We start from the raw sequence: 16,483 nt of genomic DNA, 5'->3' as shown, positions 1-16,483 counted from the left end.
GTTCAGAATTGCTTCCTAGATGTGGAATGTCACTGATCAGTTTTTATGCATAATGCACTTACAAATAAATGTTTAACTGAGTAAGTGTTTTCGAAATTGCATATACTTTTCTTAAAAAGGTATTCATAATATATTTAGTAAAAGGACAATTCATTTCATATAAAGATGTTTATAATTTACTTCTTTGCACTAATACAAAGAAAAAATGTGGACATATTGTTAGTTCCATGCAATTTTGGAATGAGTTTAGAGGTCGAGCCCCCTTGAGATCCGATTAAGTTGTATGCGACCCCCAGACCAAAATGAGTTTGACACCCCTGACATACAGGCTAAATCAGGTGGAGTGTGCAGATCAGGCAGCACGAGTCGATTGAAGACAAATTGATGCCAGGCGTAAACTCAATAGTGCATGCCTGCTTATTACAGAGACGAGGTAGGGTGATAATTCCAGGAATGTAGTGGATTTGAGTTAGTCAGTTTATTTCAACTTGAGTTACAATCAGTATTAGGTTTATGAAGATCAACTCTGAGGAAACAGAAGCATTTCATATTATTCTCAATGTGCCAACTCAAATATGGGAAATAATGAATCAAAGCAGGGCTAAAGGAAAGACTAAATCAGCCCTCAAGTAGATCAGATGAAAACACAGAAAAGTCAGTCTTCTGGGCATGTACAGAGCTTCAGGAGACTAGTCTTGAACTGAATTCCACAGTAACTGAATTCATTTATACTACATTATGGCCTTGGCTTAAGGTAAATCCTTGGGTGTTGTGGGGAACTACTGCATCATAGAGAAATCATACAGTGGTTACATTTTAGCACCATTCAATTAACCGTGGCACAGCATAGCAGAGCATTGATTTGATGGCTGGATATTTCTTCTGTAGTTTACCATCATCTTCAGATATTCATGGACAAGAGGAGAAACTGTTAAAAAGGACAAAGTTCAAGCAATTTAAAAATATAAATTTATTCAAGCTATTTAAAATATATATATATATATATATATATATATATATATATATATATATATATATATATATATATATATATAAAATATTTATTAGGATAAATGTAATGTCACCACATACTTGTTGAAAGTTCAAAGAGATTTCTCCTCTGTTATATTTGTCAAAGGCTTGGAAAACCCCTGTAAAAAATGGAATGTAACAAGTTATATTTGTTTAAACATCACACTGAACTGTAGTCTAGAACATTCTAGAATGCACAGGGAGGTCCGTTTTCTCAGTCCTCCAATCAAATGCCCTGGAAGGCACCAGCATTGGGTCAACAGGTCAACATGTTTGGTTGAACTTGATAGTAAGATGATAAGATATTCACTATCAAGAACTAGGAGAAGAACTCCAGAACTAGGAGTGCTGGAAGTTCAGCTATGTGGTAGGTGCATTTATCCCAATGCAGTTGCTCTGCTGACCCAACGTGTGATCGCATGTGTGATCTGTGGTGTTTCAGGATACTAACGGAACATGTTCTCCAGACGCACGATCAGCGTAAGGTAATCGTCAAAGTCAATTTCGTAGTTCTTGTCTCCAAATCTCAGCGCCAACAGCTGAAGTAGTTTATTGTTCAACTGCATCCCTTTAAAAACACACAGGACAGTTCATAAAGCTGCACCAGCTTCAGATATGTTACATATATGCACCAGCCTATATGTTGTTTTGATTGTCTGTGTGTGTGTGTGTGTGTGTGTGTGCACGTGTGTGTGTGTTTTCCACCTGCTGCTTTCAGTGCAAGACGGAGCTCATAAGAAGACATGCAGCCGTTACGGTCTGTGTCGAAGGAGAGGAACAGCATCTGCAACACAGTGAGTGACCGCATGACAACACAATGGGTGTGACCGCATGACAACACAGTTAGTGACCACATGACAACAGTTAGTGACTGCATGACAACACAATGGGTGTGACCGCATGACAACACAGTTAGTGACCACATGACAACAGTTAGTGACTGCATGACAACACAGTGAGTGACCACATGTCAAAGATCTGTAGGGAAGCAAGACCCAAGACCAGGCCCAATGATGATCTGACAGTTCTTAAAGTATTTACTTTTTACAAATAAATAAAGAGATGTGAGATGAAAACAACATCTAAGTGAAGACTATGTTTACCATCCATTTCTTCAGCCTTTCCCAGAAGATTTTAAACTCCTGAAACTCTATCATGCCTGAGCCATCCGTCTGCACAAAAGGTTAAGGACAAAAAAGCAAAGCCAAGACAAGCTCATAGAACTAATACCCAGTTAGTTACAACCTATTTCAACTTCAGCTTCTAATGTTTCTAAATCAGAGATATTTATTTATTTTGACTGTACCAGGGTAACATTATCAGAAAAGAAAACAAACAAACAAAAACACATTTAAATATATGAATATCCAACAGTGTCTTTGTTCTCCGTGTTCATTTCCCTGCAGGGTCCCTAGTCTGTGACCTAGTGGCAGTGGGACAATGGATACAACTAAATTGGAGACAACTAAATTAAACTGCTAAATGCTGCAAAAGTAAGTGGACATCAGCACTAGATCGAGTGAGCGAGGTCACGTGCACAGAGCTGAGGTCACGTGCATGGAATCAAGGTCACGCCACTGTAGAAGGATACATCCATCAAGTTGATGATGCTGTGGCAGGTGTTGAGGGTCACACCGTCAAACTTGATCTCCTTCCCTGAAGCAAAAGGATCAAACCTTCAGAATCACATGTGAACCCTTAACCAGTAGTGTGGAAAAGGCCAAAACGCCACATGGAAACCCAGGTTGCAGTTGCCAGACATGCAGGGCAGTAATTTCATAAAAGGTGAACTAACTCCTGCTCAGGACGCCGTTGAGGAGATCCTTCAGCTCGAAGGCGCTGATCGCCTGGTCCTGTAAACACATAGCCCAGGAGGACCAAAGTTCAGGGGCAGGAGCTTCACATGCACTTCCTTAACTGCAGTGAAGGGTAAAGGGGTTCTACAGCCCAGCTCTGACGGCAGTAGTGTGTGTGTGTGTTATATTGTTTACACCTGATAACATTTCTCAATACATTGTAATTACACCAGAACTCACCGATCCTGCCACCTGCTCAAACAGCTTCCGCAGGCCCTTTTCCTCAGGCGTCTCATTCTCTGGTTGGGTGGGAATTGGTAGCTGAGAGGGTCAGTGACACACACACACACACACAGTCATCTCATTCAAGTCAGCATAAATATTTCCTTTGCCCAACAAACATCCAACAAAATAAATTGAACAGAATATAAACAAACTGTAGAAATCTGTTTACACTGGTGACTTATAACACTATAACAACAATAACACTGCAAAACACCCACACAAAACACTGATTAGCAGACTGATATGGGGACTGATAAGGGGACCAATATGGGGACTGATAAGAGGACCAATATGGGGACTGATAAGAGGACCAATATGGGGACTCTTAGAGCAGGTGGGAGGGACGGCACTCACTTCAGGCAGGTCAGCGATGACGGTGGTCCCCATCTCTCTAAACACACACAACACTTCATTAGCAGTGGAAACTCAGAGGACATGTGTAAGACGCCCAGGACAACACCTGGACGTGATTAATCTATGCTCAACAGCTCAGTGTTGAAAATCAAAAAAACGAATGAAGAAATAAGTAAAATACTACTTCATGACTTTTTATTGCCTACTGTTTGAGAACAATGGTGCATGATAATGGGTTAGGTATATAACTGAGAAAGGAAAGAGTAGGAAATATATGAAAGGGAGAGAGAGAGAGAGGGAGGGATGCGTACATTGCGCCCATTTTGGTCTCGGAGAAGATGCGGACCAGGAAGTCAGCCTCGCGGTGGGGCTGGAAGGTGGTGGGGACCAGCAGGTAGTTGCCCGGCGGCAGGGAGAAGCGCTCGGACACCTCCCGCACGTTGATGTACGTGCGGCTGCGGGCCTTGGACGGGTTGAAGCGGAAGTAGTCCTTACTCAGGTGGTCCTCGTCTTGAGGGGCCTGGAGGTGACAGGGCACAAGGGTCTCCTTACAGAGCTCGTCCAACTTAAGAACACTTTCTTTTATTCCTTTATTCCTCACTTGTCCCCTCCATTTTCACTTCCTCTCTCTGTCTCTCTCGCTCACCTCGTAGATGGCGAATCCGATGGTCTCCAGGTCCAGGCCTTCTTTGCGGAGTCTACGCCTGTTCTTCTGCATGAGGGCCACGATGAAGCTGCACTGACCGTCCGAGTCGACGTCGTCCAGACGCAGCTTGAACTGAGGGTTCGTCCAGAACGTGTCTGTGAGAAAACACATGTTTCTGAAGCAGTTCTATTACTTGAGGCTTGTTAGGGCTCTACTATACAAATGTGTGCGTGCGTTTGTGTGCTTAACACAGCAGTTTAGGGCTTCCTAAAGATCCACAGCTGAATACAACATAACTGTGGAAAGGCAAGGACCCTCAGTTACTGTACCAGGGCCCTCAGTTACTGTACCAGGGCCCTCCGTTACTGTACCAGGGCCCTCCGTTACTGTACCAGGGCCCTCCGTTACTGTACCAGGGCCCTCAGTTACTGTACCAGGGCCCTCAGATACTGTACCAGGACCCTCAGTTAATGTACCAGGGCCCTCAGTTACTGTACCAGGACCCTCAGTTACTGTACCAGGGCCCTCAGATACTGTACCAGGGCCCTCAGATACTGTACCAGGGCCCTCAGTTACTGTACCAGGGCCCTCAGTTACTGTACCAGGACCCTCAGTTACTGTACCAGGGCCCTCAGTTACTGTACCAGGGCCCTCAGGCTTCTAAGCAGTCAGTAAAATCACTGTCTATAATAAAGTGCTCTGACCGATGAAGTTCCGACAGCCGCCAGCAGTGGCGCCGCGGATCCAGTTCCCCTCCAGTGTGTTGGTGGCCCATTTCTTCTTGGTGTCGTCGGTGAGCGAGTCTGGAGTCAGGTTGCAGATCTCCACCCGGTCGTAGTTCGACTTGAAGTCATCGAACTCCATCCTGTAACACAGGTGGAGCGCCACATGTTGGTTTGTCATGGGAGGAGCCAAGAGTGGATCGTCATTAGCCATGAGGGGAGGAGCTAGTGGTAGATCATCGTTAGCCATGAGGGGAGGAGCTAGTGGTAGATCGTCGTTAGCCATGAGGGGAGGAGCTAGTGGTAGATCGTCATTAGCCATGAGGGGAGGAGCTAGTGGTAGATCATCGTTAGCCATGAGGGGAGGAGCTAATGGTAGATTATCGTTAGCCATGAGGGGAGGAGCTAGTGGTAGATCATCATTAGCCATGAGGGGAGGAGCTAATGGTAGATTGTCATTAGCCATGAGGGGAGGAGCTAACAGTGGATTAAACACTGTCTCTTCAACAAAGTCTCTTACCAGAACTCTCCGTCTTCAGCTGCGTTTTCCAGCAGTCTGGTCTTGACTGCTTTGTCAACGTAGCTCCACTCTCTGGAACTGCACAAAACAAGAAGACACCTATGTCAGGAGGACGCTCTACGTCAGGAGGACGCTCTACATCAGGAGGACGCTCTACATCAGGAGGCCCAGTGCAAGTTCAACTCTGGTCCAGTAATTCTGCTGACCATGGTATTATTTCCTGAGACCAGTACATCCAGGATAACTCTAGGTTGAAGCATTATTACAGCAAACATTTATAACTCGAGTGACATCATCATTAGGGGACACATACTTATCACTCCAGGGGCCGTTCCACTCCACCTGGCCCCAGGGGTTTCTGACACGTACCAGCCTGACGTTTCTCCCTCTGTAGTTCACCTGTAGAACAACAGAAAGAGAGAGAGAAACTTGATCGAGAAGATTCATGAAATCTTTGTTGCATGGTTGACTCGGCAGGATTTAAGTTAATTTCAATGTAAAGTTATGGGACGCGACCAGCACAACTCGGAGTGATGACATTGATAGACAGTAACCTCTTCTAGGCCGGTAATAGAGTAGGCGTGTCCTTTAACCAGGCCCGTCGAGGTCTGAGCTTCAGACTCTGCTGAGCTGGTGATCTGGGGGGGAGAGAGAGGTAGAGAGGGAGAGAGTGGGGAGAGAGGGAAAGAGAGAGAGAGGGAGAGGCTGTAATTAAAAACCATTTGACCTTTTTAAATATCCTTTTATTTACACTTTCAATTATTTTGGCTTGTCTACTTCTATTAGTTTCTACCACATCTTGCAGAATTCCGGTCAGGTCAGAAATTCTAACCCATAAACACAAAGTGCCAGTTCTGTGAGGATGTTTTATTTCTTTAAATTAAAGGAAGCCTTACGTCTATGGAGCAGCCCATCATGGAGCCTCTGTCCAAGGCCTTCCTCATAATGCTGTAGAGGTCAGAGGGCGCGGCCTTGGTCTCAAATGTCTCGCCAACGCCCCCGCTGAAGTCCTCCAGGGCCTCCAAAGTGCTGCCCCCCTTCAGAGCCTCATAACTACCATTCAGCCTGCCACACACACACACACACACACACACACACACACACACCTCAAAACAAACCTCAAAACACACCTTTCATTTACCCAAACCACAAATGCTTCAGGTCTGTAAATGAGTCCAAACGTTTTAGTGTCCATAGCAACACAATCATTATATTTATGTTTAGAACTGTATTGTAGTATTTGGTCACACAGAGCAGGTGTGAGGGCCATTATTGTGGTACGTGAGCACATGCGTACATGTGTGTGTGTATGAATGTATCTATGTCTGTGAGTATGTGTGTGTATGTGCACGCCCACATGTATGTGAATGTGCGCATGTGTGTATGAATATACAGTTGTGGTCAAAAGTTTACATACACTTGTAAAAAACATAATGTTATGGCTGTCTTGAGTTTTCAATAAGTTCTACAACTCTTATTTTTCTGTGATAGAGTGATCGGAACACATACATGTTTGTCACAAAAAACAGTCATAAAATTTGGTTCTTTCATAAATTTATTATGGGTCTGCTGAAAATGTCACCAAATCTGCTGGGTCAAAAATATACATACAGCAACATTAGTATTTGGTTACATGTCCCTTGGCCATTTTCACGGCAACTAGGCGCTTTTGGTAGCCATCCACAAGCTCCTGGCAAGCTTCAGGTCGAATGTTTGACCACTCTTCTTGACAGAATTGGTGCAGTTCAGCTAAATGTGATGGTTTTCTTGCATGAACCTGTTTCTTTAGCACTGTCCACATGTTCTCAATGGGGTTTAAGTCAGGACTTTGGGAAGGCCATTCTAAAACCTTAATTCTAGCCTGGTTTAGCCATTCCTTTACCACTTTTGATGTGTGTTTTGGGTCATTGTCTTGTTGGAACACCCAACTGCGCCCAAGACCCAACCTTCGGGCTGATGGTTTTAAGTTTTCCTGCAGAATTTGGAGGTAATCCTCCTTCTTCATTATCCCATTTACTTTCTGCAAAGAACCAGTTCCACTGGCAGCAAAACATCCCCAGAGCATAATACTACCACCACCATGCTTGACAGTAGGCATGGTGTTCCTGGGATTAAAGGCCTCACCTTTTCTCCTCCAAACATATTGCTGGGTGTTGTGGCCAAACAGCTCAATTTTTGTTTCGTCTGACCAGAGAACTTTCCTCCAGAAGGTTTTATCTTTGTCCATGTGATCAGCAGCAAACTTCAGCCGAGTCTTAAGGTACCTTTTCTGGAGCAAGGGCTTCTTTCTTGCACGGCAGCCTCTCAGTCCATGGCGATGTAAAACACGCTTGACTGTGGAGACTGACACCTGTGTTCCATCAGCTTCCAAATCCTTGCAGACCTGCTTCTTGGTGATTCTTGGTTGACTCTTGACCATCCTGACCAATCTCCTCTCGGCAGCATGTGATAGCTTGCGTTTTCTTCCTGATCGTGGCAGTGACACAACTGTTCCATGCACTTTGTACTTGCATATAATTGTCTGCACAGTTGCTCTTGGGACCTGTAGCTGCTTTGAAATGGCTCCAAGTGACTTCCCTGACAATAATTCGCTTTTTCAGATCCACACTGAGTTCCTTTGACTTTCCCATTGTAGCTTTTGTAGCTGAGTCACTGGGTCAAATGAGCCCTATTTAAATGGGCTCATGAGAAGTCAACAGCTGTAGTCAATCAGAATCACTTACAAGAAGTGAAGAGGCCATGACATGAAGCTAATTTGATTGACACAACTCGCTACATCACCAAAATTGACAAATTTTGTTGCTGTATGTATATTTTTGACCCAGCAGATTTGGTGACATTTTCAGCAGACCCATAATAAATTTATGAAAGAACCAAATTTTATGACTGTTTTTTGTGACAAACATGTATGTGTTCCGATCACTCTATCACAGAAAAATAAGAGTTGTAGAACTTATTGAAAACTCAAGACAGCCATAACATTATGTTTTTTACAAGTGTATGTAAACTTTTGACCACAACTGTATGTATGTCTCTGAATCTATGAATGTACGTGTGAGTGTTGTGCATGTGTGTGCACGCATACATGTGTGTGTTTGTGTGTGTGTATGTGTGTTTGTTCGAGCGTGTGTGTGTGTATTTGTGAGAGTGTGTGTGTGCGTTTGTGTGTACATGTGAGTGTGTGTATATATGTGTGTGCGTGTGTGTGTACATGTGAGTGTGTGTATATATGTGTGTGCGCGTGTGTGTGTGTATACATGTGAGTGTGTATGTGTGTGTGTGTGTATATATATATATATGTGTGTGTATATATGTGTGTGTGTAGGTGAGTGTGTGTGTGTGTGTATATATATATATATGTGTGTATATATGTGTGTGTGTGTGTGTGTGTATACTTGGCGTAGGCCTTCTCCAGCAGTGCGCTCCAGAATTCATTGTTTTCAGCAGAATGGAGGAACACCAGCTTGTTCCTCACACAAGGCAACCGATCATCTACAACCACATCCAGCCAGCGGTTATGCTGCCAGAACTTCACACACACACACACACACACACACACACACACACACACACACACACACACACACACACACACACACACACACAGCAAATGAGCTTTTAGTTCAATGAATGCTACAGGAAAAAATAACTCGCTGCCTAATTCTTCATTCACTTATTCAGCAGTGTGTATCTTCCCCACCCAGCACGTGATTCATACACAGGGCTCCGTAGCAGCAGTTTCATGTTGAACGTGTCCCTCTGAAACGACTCCAAACTGGCAGGCAGCCAGATAAATACCAGCCCATTGTTTCGTTTAGCGGCTCAAACCGCAGAGCTGGCGAGCTGGCACTCTCTACATGGGTAAACCAAGATTCTCTGTGTTGGTAAATTAAGACTCTTTGTAAAATCAAGACACTATGTTGGTAAATCAAGACTCTCTGTGTTTGTAAATCAAGACTCTCTGTGTTTGTAAATCAAGACGAGCTGTGTTTGGACTCCAAGACGAGCTGTTAGTCCAGCTGCCTTTACCTCCATGTTTATTAAAAACACTAATCAAATTCACTACCTCAAACCCCACAACAAAACAATCTGTTTTTAATGCAGTATACTTGATTTATATTTGTTGACAACTGCTTGGTTTTAGAGTCTATGCAGAACTGATTTTCTGCAATTGCACCATGAGGGACTCAAAGGGTCAAAGGTCAGTGTTCAAAGTTTAGCACTGAAGATCTCACTCATAACATCTGGGAAAAGCAACATAAGAGCATACCAACACCTAAATCATTCACTTTAAAGGTGTGTGTGTGTGTGTGTGTGTCTTCACCTGGAAGTGAAAGATGCCAGCGTAGCCACGGTCAAAGGTCTGGTCTAGGGGCACCACCCTCGCCAGCAGGTCCTTGTGCAAGGTGAGGGAGGCGATTGCCGCTAGCAACCAGCAGTCTCCTGTAAGCAGGAAGGACCTCATTAGGGACCACAGATCTCACTTAGACAGATGACTGGACATTATTTCCTCTACAGTGAAAACAGCAAGACTAGCGGTGTCTGAGCCCAGCTGGGCGGATGTGTGTGTGTGTGTGTGTGTATGTGTGTGTGTGTTTTCGTGCTGAATGCACAGTGTTGGAGCTGCGATTGTTATGTTGCAGGAATGTAAGGGTGCAGCTCTGTGCTCTGTAGCCTCCAGCAGTGTCTGTCTCCCCACCCCGTTGACCCCTGACCCCTGACCCCAGGGATCTCCAGTATGGGCCTCCCCTGAATCTCCGCCAGCACACCTGGACCATGGGAGCAACATTCCACAGAAGTGGAGTGAGCAGACTGGGAGTGCTGGGAGACCTATCTGAGTCTCACTACGGATCAGACACACTGCGGATCAGACACACTGCTGACACAATATGGATCAGACCAAAGTGTTGACCTCTCACCTAGCTCCCCCTGACAGATGTCCGTTCGATCAGCCCCACCGACGATGAACTTGGGGTCTTTGCAAACATCCTGTATGAGAGAGAGGTAGAGACAGAGGTTACTTGATCGTCATTGCTACTGTAGTGTGATGTTACACACACTACATGGCTGATCCAACGTGTGACTGAGCAGCGCAGTGTGTGTGCAAGGTGTGTGTAATGTGGGTGACTGAGCAGTGTGGTGTGACGGTGCAGTGTGGAGTGTGTGGGTGGTTGGGAGGGACACCCGGGCTGCTTCTGTGAGGTGTGGTCACATTTTTGTAGTTCTGATCAAGCTCTGCCCTGGTCTGAAAAATACCTGTGACAAACTAGCTCTGACAGACACACATACACACACACACAAACTCACTCATCCCTCAGTGGAACGCCCAAGTGAGCAATTTTCACTCTCAATGGCTTCTACACTGGCATGTTGGGGGTGGACGTGTTGGAGGGGTCTACATGTCTTCTGCTGTTTTAATTTGCAAAATGAGCGACTCTCAGTCAAACTCAAAAACACCACCCGGTGGAACACCGTCCCGGCTCCTGATAGATATGTGACAGATATTCCTGAACACCATGGATCATTTTAACTTTGTTCAGCATGTTGGAGGCCCGACTCATAATCGGGGTCACACATTGGATTTGGTGTTCACGCTGGGGTTGTTTCCTCATTCCTTTTCTATGGAGGACTTGTTTGTATCAGACCACAAGTGTATTATTTTTAAGGTTCCCCTGATTATGACTGCTGCATGCTCTAAACACTATGTACAGTCTCGCTTTTTAAATGACAGTTCAGTGGCTGCTTTTTCAGATATGTTTATTGGGTTTAGAGATCAGTTGTCTATGTGTACTGATGTAAATGATTGGCTTGCTCGTTTAACAAATCATGTTTAACTGTTTTAGATGAGGTTGCACAAGTGAAAACAAGGCTACAATCTGTTGTAAATTCAACTCCATGGATAAATGAGGATATTCAGCATTTAAAGAAAATATGTAGGAGAGTTGAGCGTGAATGGAAGAAGTCACGGCTTCAGGTTCATTATTTATATTTAAAAGATATGTGGTTAATTTTTAATAATAGGGTTAGGGTCGAAAGAGCTAAATATTTTAACGAATTAATAACTGCAAATGTGCATAACCCTAGATTTTTGTTTTCTACTATTGATTTGTTTGTAAATGGGGTTGGCCTGAATGCGATGAGCTCTAGGATTGATGTGGAAACGTTTTAAAGTTTTTTTGTAGATAACGTTAGGGATATTAGAGGTAATATTCCGCTTCCCTCTATACCTATTACAGTGGTTCCTCAGGTGGCTGTACCTGTAGTTTTAGAGCAGTTTTCTCCTATTTCTCTTGAGGAACTAAAAAAGGTTATGCATGGCCTGCACTCGTCTACTTCTTCTGGTGATATTCTCCCTGCAAAATTCTTAAAATAGGTCTTTGACTCGGTGGGCATTCACATTCAGTCAATTATCAATTTGTCTCTTGGATCAGGCTGTGTCCCAGACTGTTTTAAGCTAGCGATGGTGCAGCCTATTCTTAAAAAACCGGGTCTTGATACTACAGACTGTGTAAATTATAGACCAATCTCAAAGTTACATTTTGTCTCAAAACTACTGGAGAAAGTGGTTGCTAAACAGTTTTGGCTACTCTAGAAGAGAAGGGTATTTTTGAGAAGTTCCAGTCAGGTTTTAGATCTAAACATAGTACAGAGACAGCCCTGGTGAGGATTTTAAATTATATCCTGATGAATGCTGATGCTGGAGATGTGTCTGTTTTAGTGTTATTGGATATTAGTGCAGCCTTCGACACTGTAGAACATAGTGTTTTAATAGATAGGCTGCAAAAATGGGTGGGAATATCAGGGACTGCGTTGGAATGTTTTGTATCATATTTATCAAATATGATGGTGTCTGTTGGTGACAGTCTGTCCTCTTGTGCTGCTATTTCCTGTGGAGTTCCACAGGGATCAGTGCTTGGTCCTATTTTATTTTTATTATATATGCTTCCTTTGGGAAATTTGATAAGCCATTTTAATGTTTCTTATCATTTTTATGCTGATGATATACAGCTCTATTTATCTTTTAAAAGAGATGATTTCAGTAGATTGAGGAGTCTAACTGATTGCATTCAGAGTTTCATCCAATTCAGAGATTGGATGGCCTGTAATTTCCTCAAGTTAAATGAAGGAAAAACAGAAGTCTTGATTTTTGGCTCTCCAACAGTGATTGGGGACGTAAAGAAGGAAATTGGCCCACTGGCTTTACGGATAAATTCTTATCCAAGGAATTTGGGAGTAATTTTTGACTCTGAGTTAAAGTTTTCAGTGCATATAAGGAAGCTGGTTCAGAGCTGCTACTTTCAATTGAGAAATATAGCAAACATTAGGAAAATGCTTTCGTTCCAAGATACAGAAAGAATTATTCATGCTTTCGTATCATCACGCCTTGATTACTGTAATGCCTTATTTACGTGTCTTAGTCAAGGAGCTAAGAATGCCAGAATGCAGCAGCTCGAGTGCTTACTGGTGCCAAAAGTAGAGAGCATATCTCACCTGTTTTGGCTTCACTGCATTGGCTGCCTGTTGCCCAAAGTGCAGATTTTAAGTTTCTGGTTTTAACATACCAAGCCTTACATGGGGATGGACCATTATATATTTCTGACCTATTAGTTCCTTATTCTAATGCTAGGTCACTGAGGTCCTCTAACCAAGGGCTTTTAGTAGTTCCAAGGACTAAAAGAAAACGCAAGGGGGATTGTGCTTTTGCTGTATGTGCCCCGAAACTTTGGAATGGTCTGCCATTAGACATTAAACTTGCTGGGTCTAAGGAGTTGTTTAAAAAGAGATTAAAGACATACCTGTTCGGCGTAGCATTTGAGGTTGGTCATGGCTAGCATTTTTTATGCATGTGGTTGTGATGTCTTATTTTATTTGTTTTTATGTTGTGTTTTATGTGGTCTTTTTATTCTATTTTTTATGCTTGTATTTGTTGTAAAGCACTTTGTAGGCCTACTTGGAAAAGTGCTATATAAATAAACACTTACACTTACAAACCCCACCCCACCTGCTCCAAACCCCACCCCACCTTCTCTCAACACTGCTGAGAGGTCAGAGGTCATCCGCCCACCTGTCAACTCCACCATCATGCAGTTGGACTTTTCTCATCAGAAAAGCACAAATAATATTTACCCACTAATATTTTGGTTGTACCATAGTACCGTGTGACCTGGGGTCATTTGCTGCACTCACACTGGTGATGTGACCACAACTTTCAGAAGGACCACGAGGTATTTAACGGTTCATCTAGTGACCACGCCGTCACCAAATGGTGGGTGTGTACAGCTCGTTCTAAAATGTTCAGCAGTGTGTAACTGAGACTGTATAGAGGACTTTAATACATACAGTTGTGATCAAATTTATTCAACCCCCAATGCTGCGAAGGGTTTTATGGAATTCAGTGCACATTTGTAATTGTGTTCATAATGAAATCTTACAAGGACTTGTTAAAGAACTAAATGCAACTAAGATAGCATCAATTTTTTTTGTCATAAAGTATTAAATGGCCTTTTTGTGATTTCTTCATTGACACAATTATTCAACCCCTTTACGACTACCACTCCTAAGAACAGAGGTTCATTCCAGTGTTTTCCATCAGGTATTGAAAACATCTGTGGATGTCAACGAGCAGCAATCAAGCATGATAAGCACCAATTAGGCAGATTTAAAAGGACTGTGATACTCAGCTCCTTCTAGACATCTACTGGTGTGTTTCCAAGCATGGTGAAGGCAAGAGAATGGTCCCAGAAGACAAGAGAAGAGGTTATTGCTCTTCACAAGAATGGCAATGGATATAAAAAGATTGCGAAGTTGTTAAATATTCCAAGAGACACTATCGGAAGTATCATTCGCAAGTTCAAGTTAAAGGGCACAGTGGAAACGTTACCTGGTCGTGGCAGAAAGAAGATCCTGACCGCGACTGCTGTGCGCTACCTGAAGCGTAATGTGGAGAAAAATCCCCGCGTGACTGCTAAGGAACTGAAAAAAGACCTGTCAGATGTGGGCACTGAAGTTTCAGCTCAGACAATAAGGCGCGCACTGCATAACGAAGACCTCCATGCCAGAACGCCCAGACGCACCCCCTTGCTGACTCCAAAGAACAAGAAAAGTCGACTGCAGTATGCCAAAAGTCATGTGGACAAGCCACAAAGGTTTTGGAACAGTGTACTGTGGTCAGATGAAACTAAATTAGAACTGTTTGGGCCAATGGACCAGTGCTATGTTTGGAGGAGGAAGAACCAGGCTTATGAACAAAAGAACACCTTGTCTACTGTGAAGCACGGCAGGGGGTCAATTATGCTTTGGGGCTGTTTTGCTTCTAATGGTACAGGAAAGCTTCAACGTGTGCAGGGTACCATGAATTCCCTTCAGTACCAGGAGATCTTGGAGGAAAATGTGATGGAGTCAGTCACAAACCTGCGGCTTGGGAGACGTTGGACCTTCCAACAGGACAATGATCCGAAGCACACATCCAAGTCCACTAGAGCATGGTTGAACATGAAAGGCTGGAACATTCTAGAGTGGCCATCGCAATCACCAGACTTAAATCCAATTGAGAACCTCTGGTGGGACCTAAAGAAGGCAGTTGCAGTGCGCAAGCCTAAGAATGTGACTGAACTGGAGGCTTTTGCCCATGAAGAATGGGCTAAGATACCCATAGGTCGCTGCAAGACACTTGTGTCAAGTTATGCTTCACGCTTGAAAGCTGTCATAACTGGAAAAGGATGTTGTACTAAGTACTAAAAAATAATGTCACTAGGGGGTTGAATAAAACTGATAATGATGTGAGCACAGTAAAGACATTTGTGGTTATTCCATCATAAATATTATGTTATGTTTGTCTAATTTATAAGTGCCTCTTTGATATAATTGTAAATAAGATGACTGAAATGATCAAAATCAATGTCAAACTGGCCAAAACACTTTATTTCAGTGGGGGTTGAATAAATTTGATCACAACTGTACATAATACATTTTTGCTACTTCACCTTTGAACCCTTTGACTGGCTCAGCAAACCAGAGAAACTTGTTCTAGGGCAAATAACCCCCACCAACCTGCTGATGTAGTGACAGGTGGAATTCGTATATTTCCTTTTGTTTTATTTAACCTACATCTACAGAATTGAACAGCACACTGACTAGTGTGGAAGATGACACACACTCGAGGCTTGAGATAGGTAGGTTACCTACATCTACACCAACTACACCTAAACACACACCTAGGCATCCACCCACCTAAGGCCTAAGACAGACAGGTTCATTCAGACGGTTATTAGGTTAGTGAATTAGAGACCTACACCTACAGTGTGTAGCAGACACTCTTGCCCAGAGGAACATGAGAGACTACGGATGTTCAGAAGAGTCGTGCTGGTTCAGTGACCAGGCTGGTGGAAGATCTTCTCATTGAACAAAAAAAGCACCGGCATGCTTTAATAACCCACTACTAACACACTAGTTAAGAGCCCTGTGACCCACCACTAACACACCACTTACAGTCCTGGTTTATCAGTCATACAGTGTCGTCAGTTTGAGTACGGTCCACATCATCTAATTCCTGACATCACTGCACAGGCTGCATCAGACCTTTTAACATCAGACAGCCCTACGCCAATAAGCCAGAAGGGCCAGCATCCACGCTTGCTTCAAATCCCCCATCAAAACTGCTCCGGGGGCCCTGGCTGGGTCTCGGGGCCCCTTCTGGGTCGGTACCTACCCCGGGCCTCTTCCATTCGAAGTTGATGGGCACACTCTGGCTGTAGAAGAGCGAGGAGTCGCAGGCGGGAAAGTCGGTATCCTCGAAGAGCTTCCTGCTCTGGAGGCAGTCCTGCCGCAGCTGCTCGTAAGACCTGCCGTCCGCCTGCGTGTTCTCCGCCCGGACGCCGGGCCCGCCGGACAGCGTGGAACTGGAAGGCATGCTGGCACGAACCGCTCACTCACCGAGACAGCGACGTGACGATGGGTTCAAGGGACGTGCGTCTGGGCTGACTGGCTCTGCCGTTTGCACTCACGGAGCAGAGGTGTGTGTGTGTGTGGACAGGATGGGCAGGTTCTTCCCACCTCAGAAAGGGAAACAGGTTTGGCCTCCCAGGCGAAAGTCGCCACACCTTTCTCCCCGAGAGCCAGTCGGGCACTC

At 44.0% G+C, this 16,483-nt stretch overlaps 1 protein-coding gene across 1 annotated transcript; it reads right to left on the bottom strand.

Moving 5' to 3' along the window:
* Window positions 1-463: 463 nt before the first annotated feature.
* On the bottom strand, window positions 464-16,392 carry capn9 (calpain 9). The gene is made up of 20 exons (XM_076991826.1): window positions 16,064-16,392; window positions 10,275-10,344; window positions 9,680-9,798; window positions 8,751-8,884; window positions 6,252-6,420; window positions 5,910-5,993; window positions 5,669-5,754; window positions 5,356-5,433; window positions 4,818-4,978; window positions 4,114-4,268; window positions 3,779-3,987; window positions 3,468-3,504; window positions 3,069-3,149; window positions 2,828-2,885; window positions 2,624-2,688; window positions 2,136-2,204; window positions 1,738-1,816; window positions 1,484-1,600; window positions 1,093-1,151; window positions 464-928 (listed from the first exon to the last, which is right to left on the bottom strand). The coding sequence occupies exons 1-20, from the start codon at window positions 16,262-16,264 to the stop codon at window positions 902-904; spliced, it is 2,058 nt and encodes a 685-aa protein (XP_076847941.1). The 5' UTR covers window positions 16,265-16,392; the 3' UTR covers window positions 464-901.
* Between the last annotated feature and the right edge of the window lie 91 nt (window positions 16,393-16,483).

Source organism: Brachyhypopomus gauderio, unplaced genomic scaffold (assembly GCF_052324685.1).
Source record: "Brachyhypopomus gauderio isolate BG-103 unplaced genomic scaffold, BGAUD_0.2 sc86, whole genome shotgun sequence".
Lineage (NCBI taxonomy): Eukaryota > Metazoa > Chordata > Actinopteri > Gymnotiformes > Hypopomidae > Brachyhypopomus > Brachyhypopomus gauderio.
Note: the sequence above shows the minus strand (reverse complement) of the source record. Positions and strands in the feature narration are given on the sequence as shown.

Excerpts from the sequence above, each read along its gene's own strand:
- capn9 (XM_076991826.1), bottom strand. The coding sequence starts at position 16,264 with ATGCCTTCCAGTTCCACGCTGTCCGGCGGGCCCGGCGTCCGGGCGGAG. Across the intron at positions 10,345-16,063 it reads TCGAATGGAAGAGGCCCGGG|GATGTTTGCAAAGACCCCAA; the intron begins GTAGGTACCGAC and ends TCTCTCATACAG. Across the intron at positions 3,988-4,113 it reads TCGGATTCGCCATCTACGAG|GCCCCTCAAGACGAGGACCA; the intron begins GTGAGCGAGAGA and ends TGTCACCTCCAG.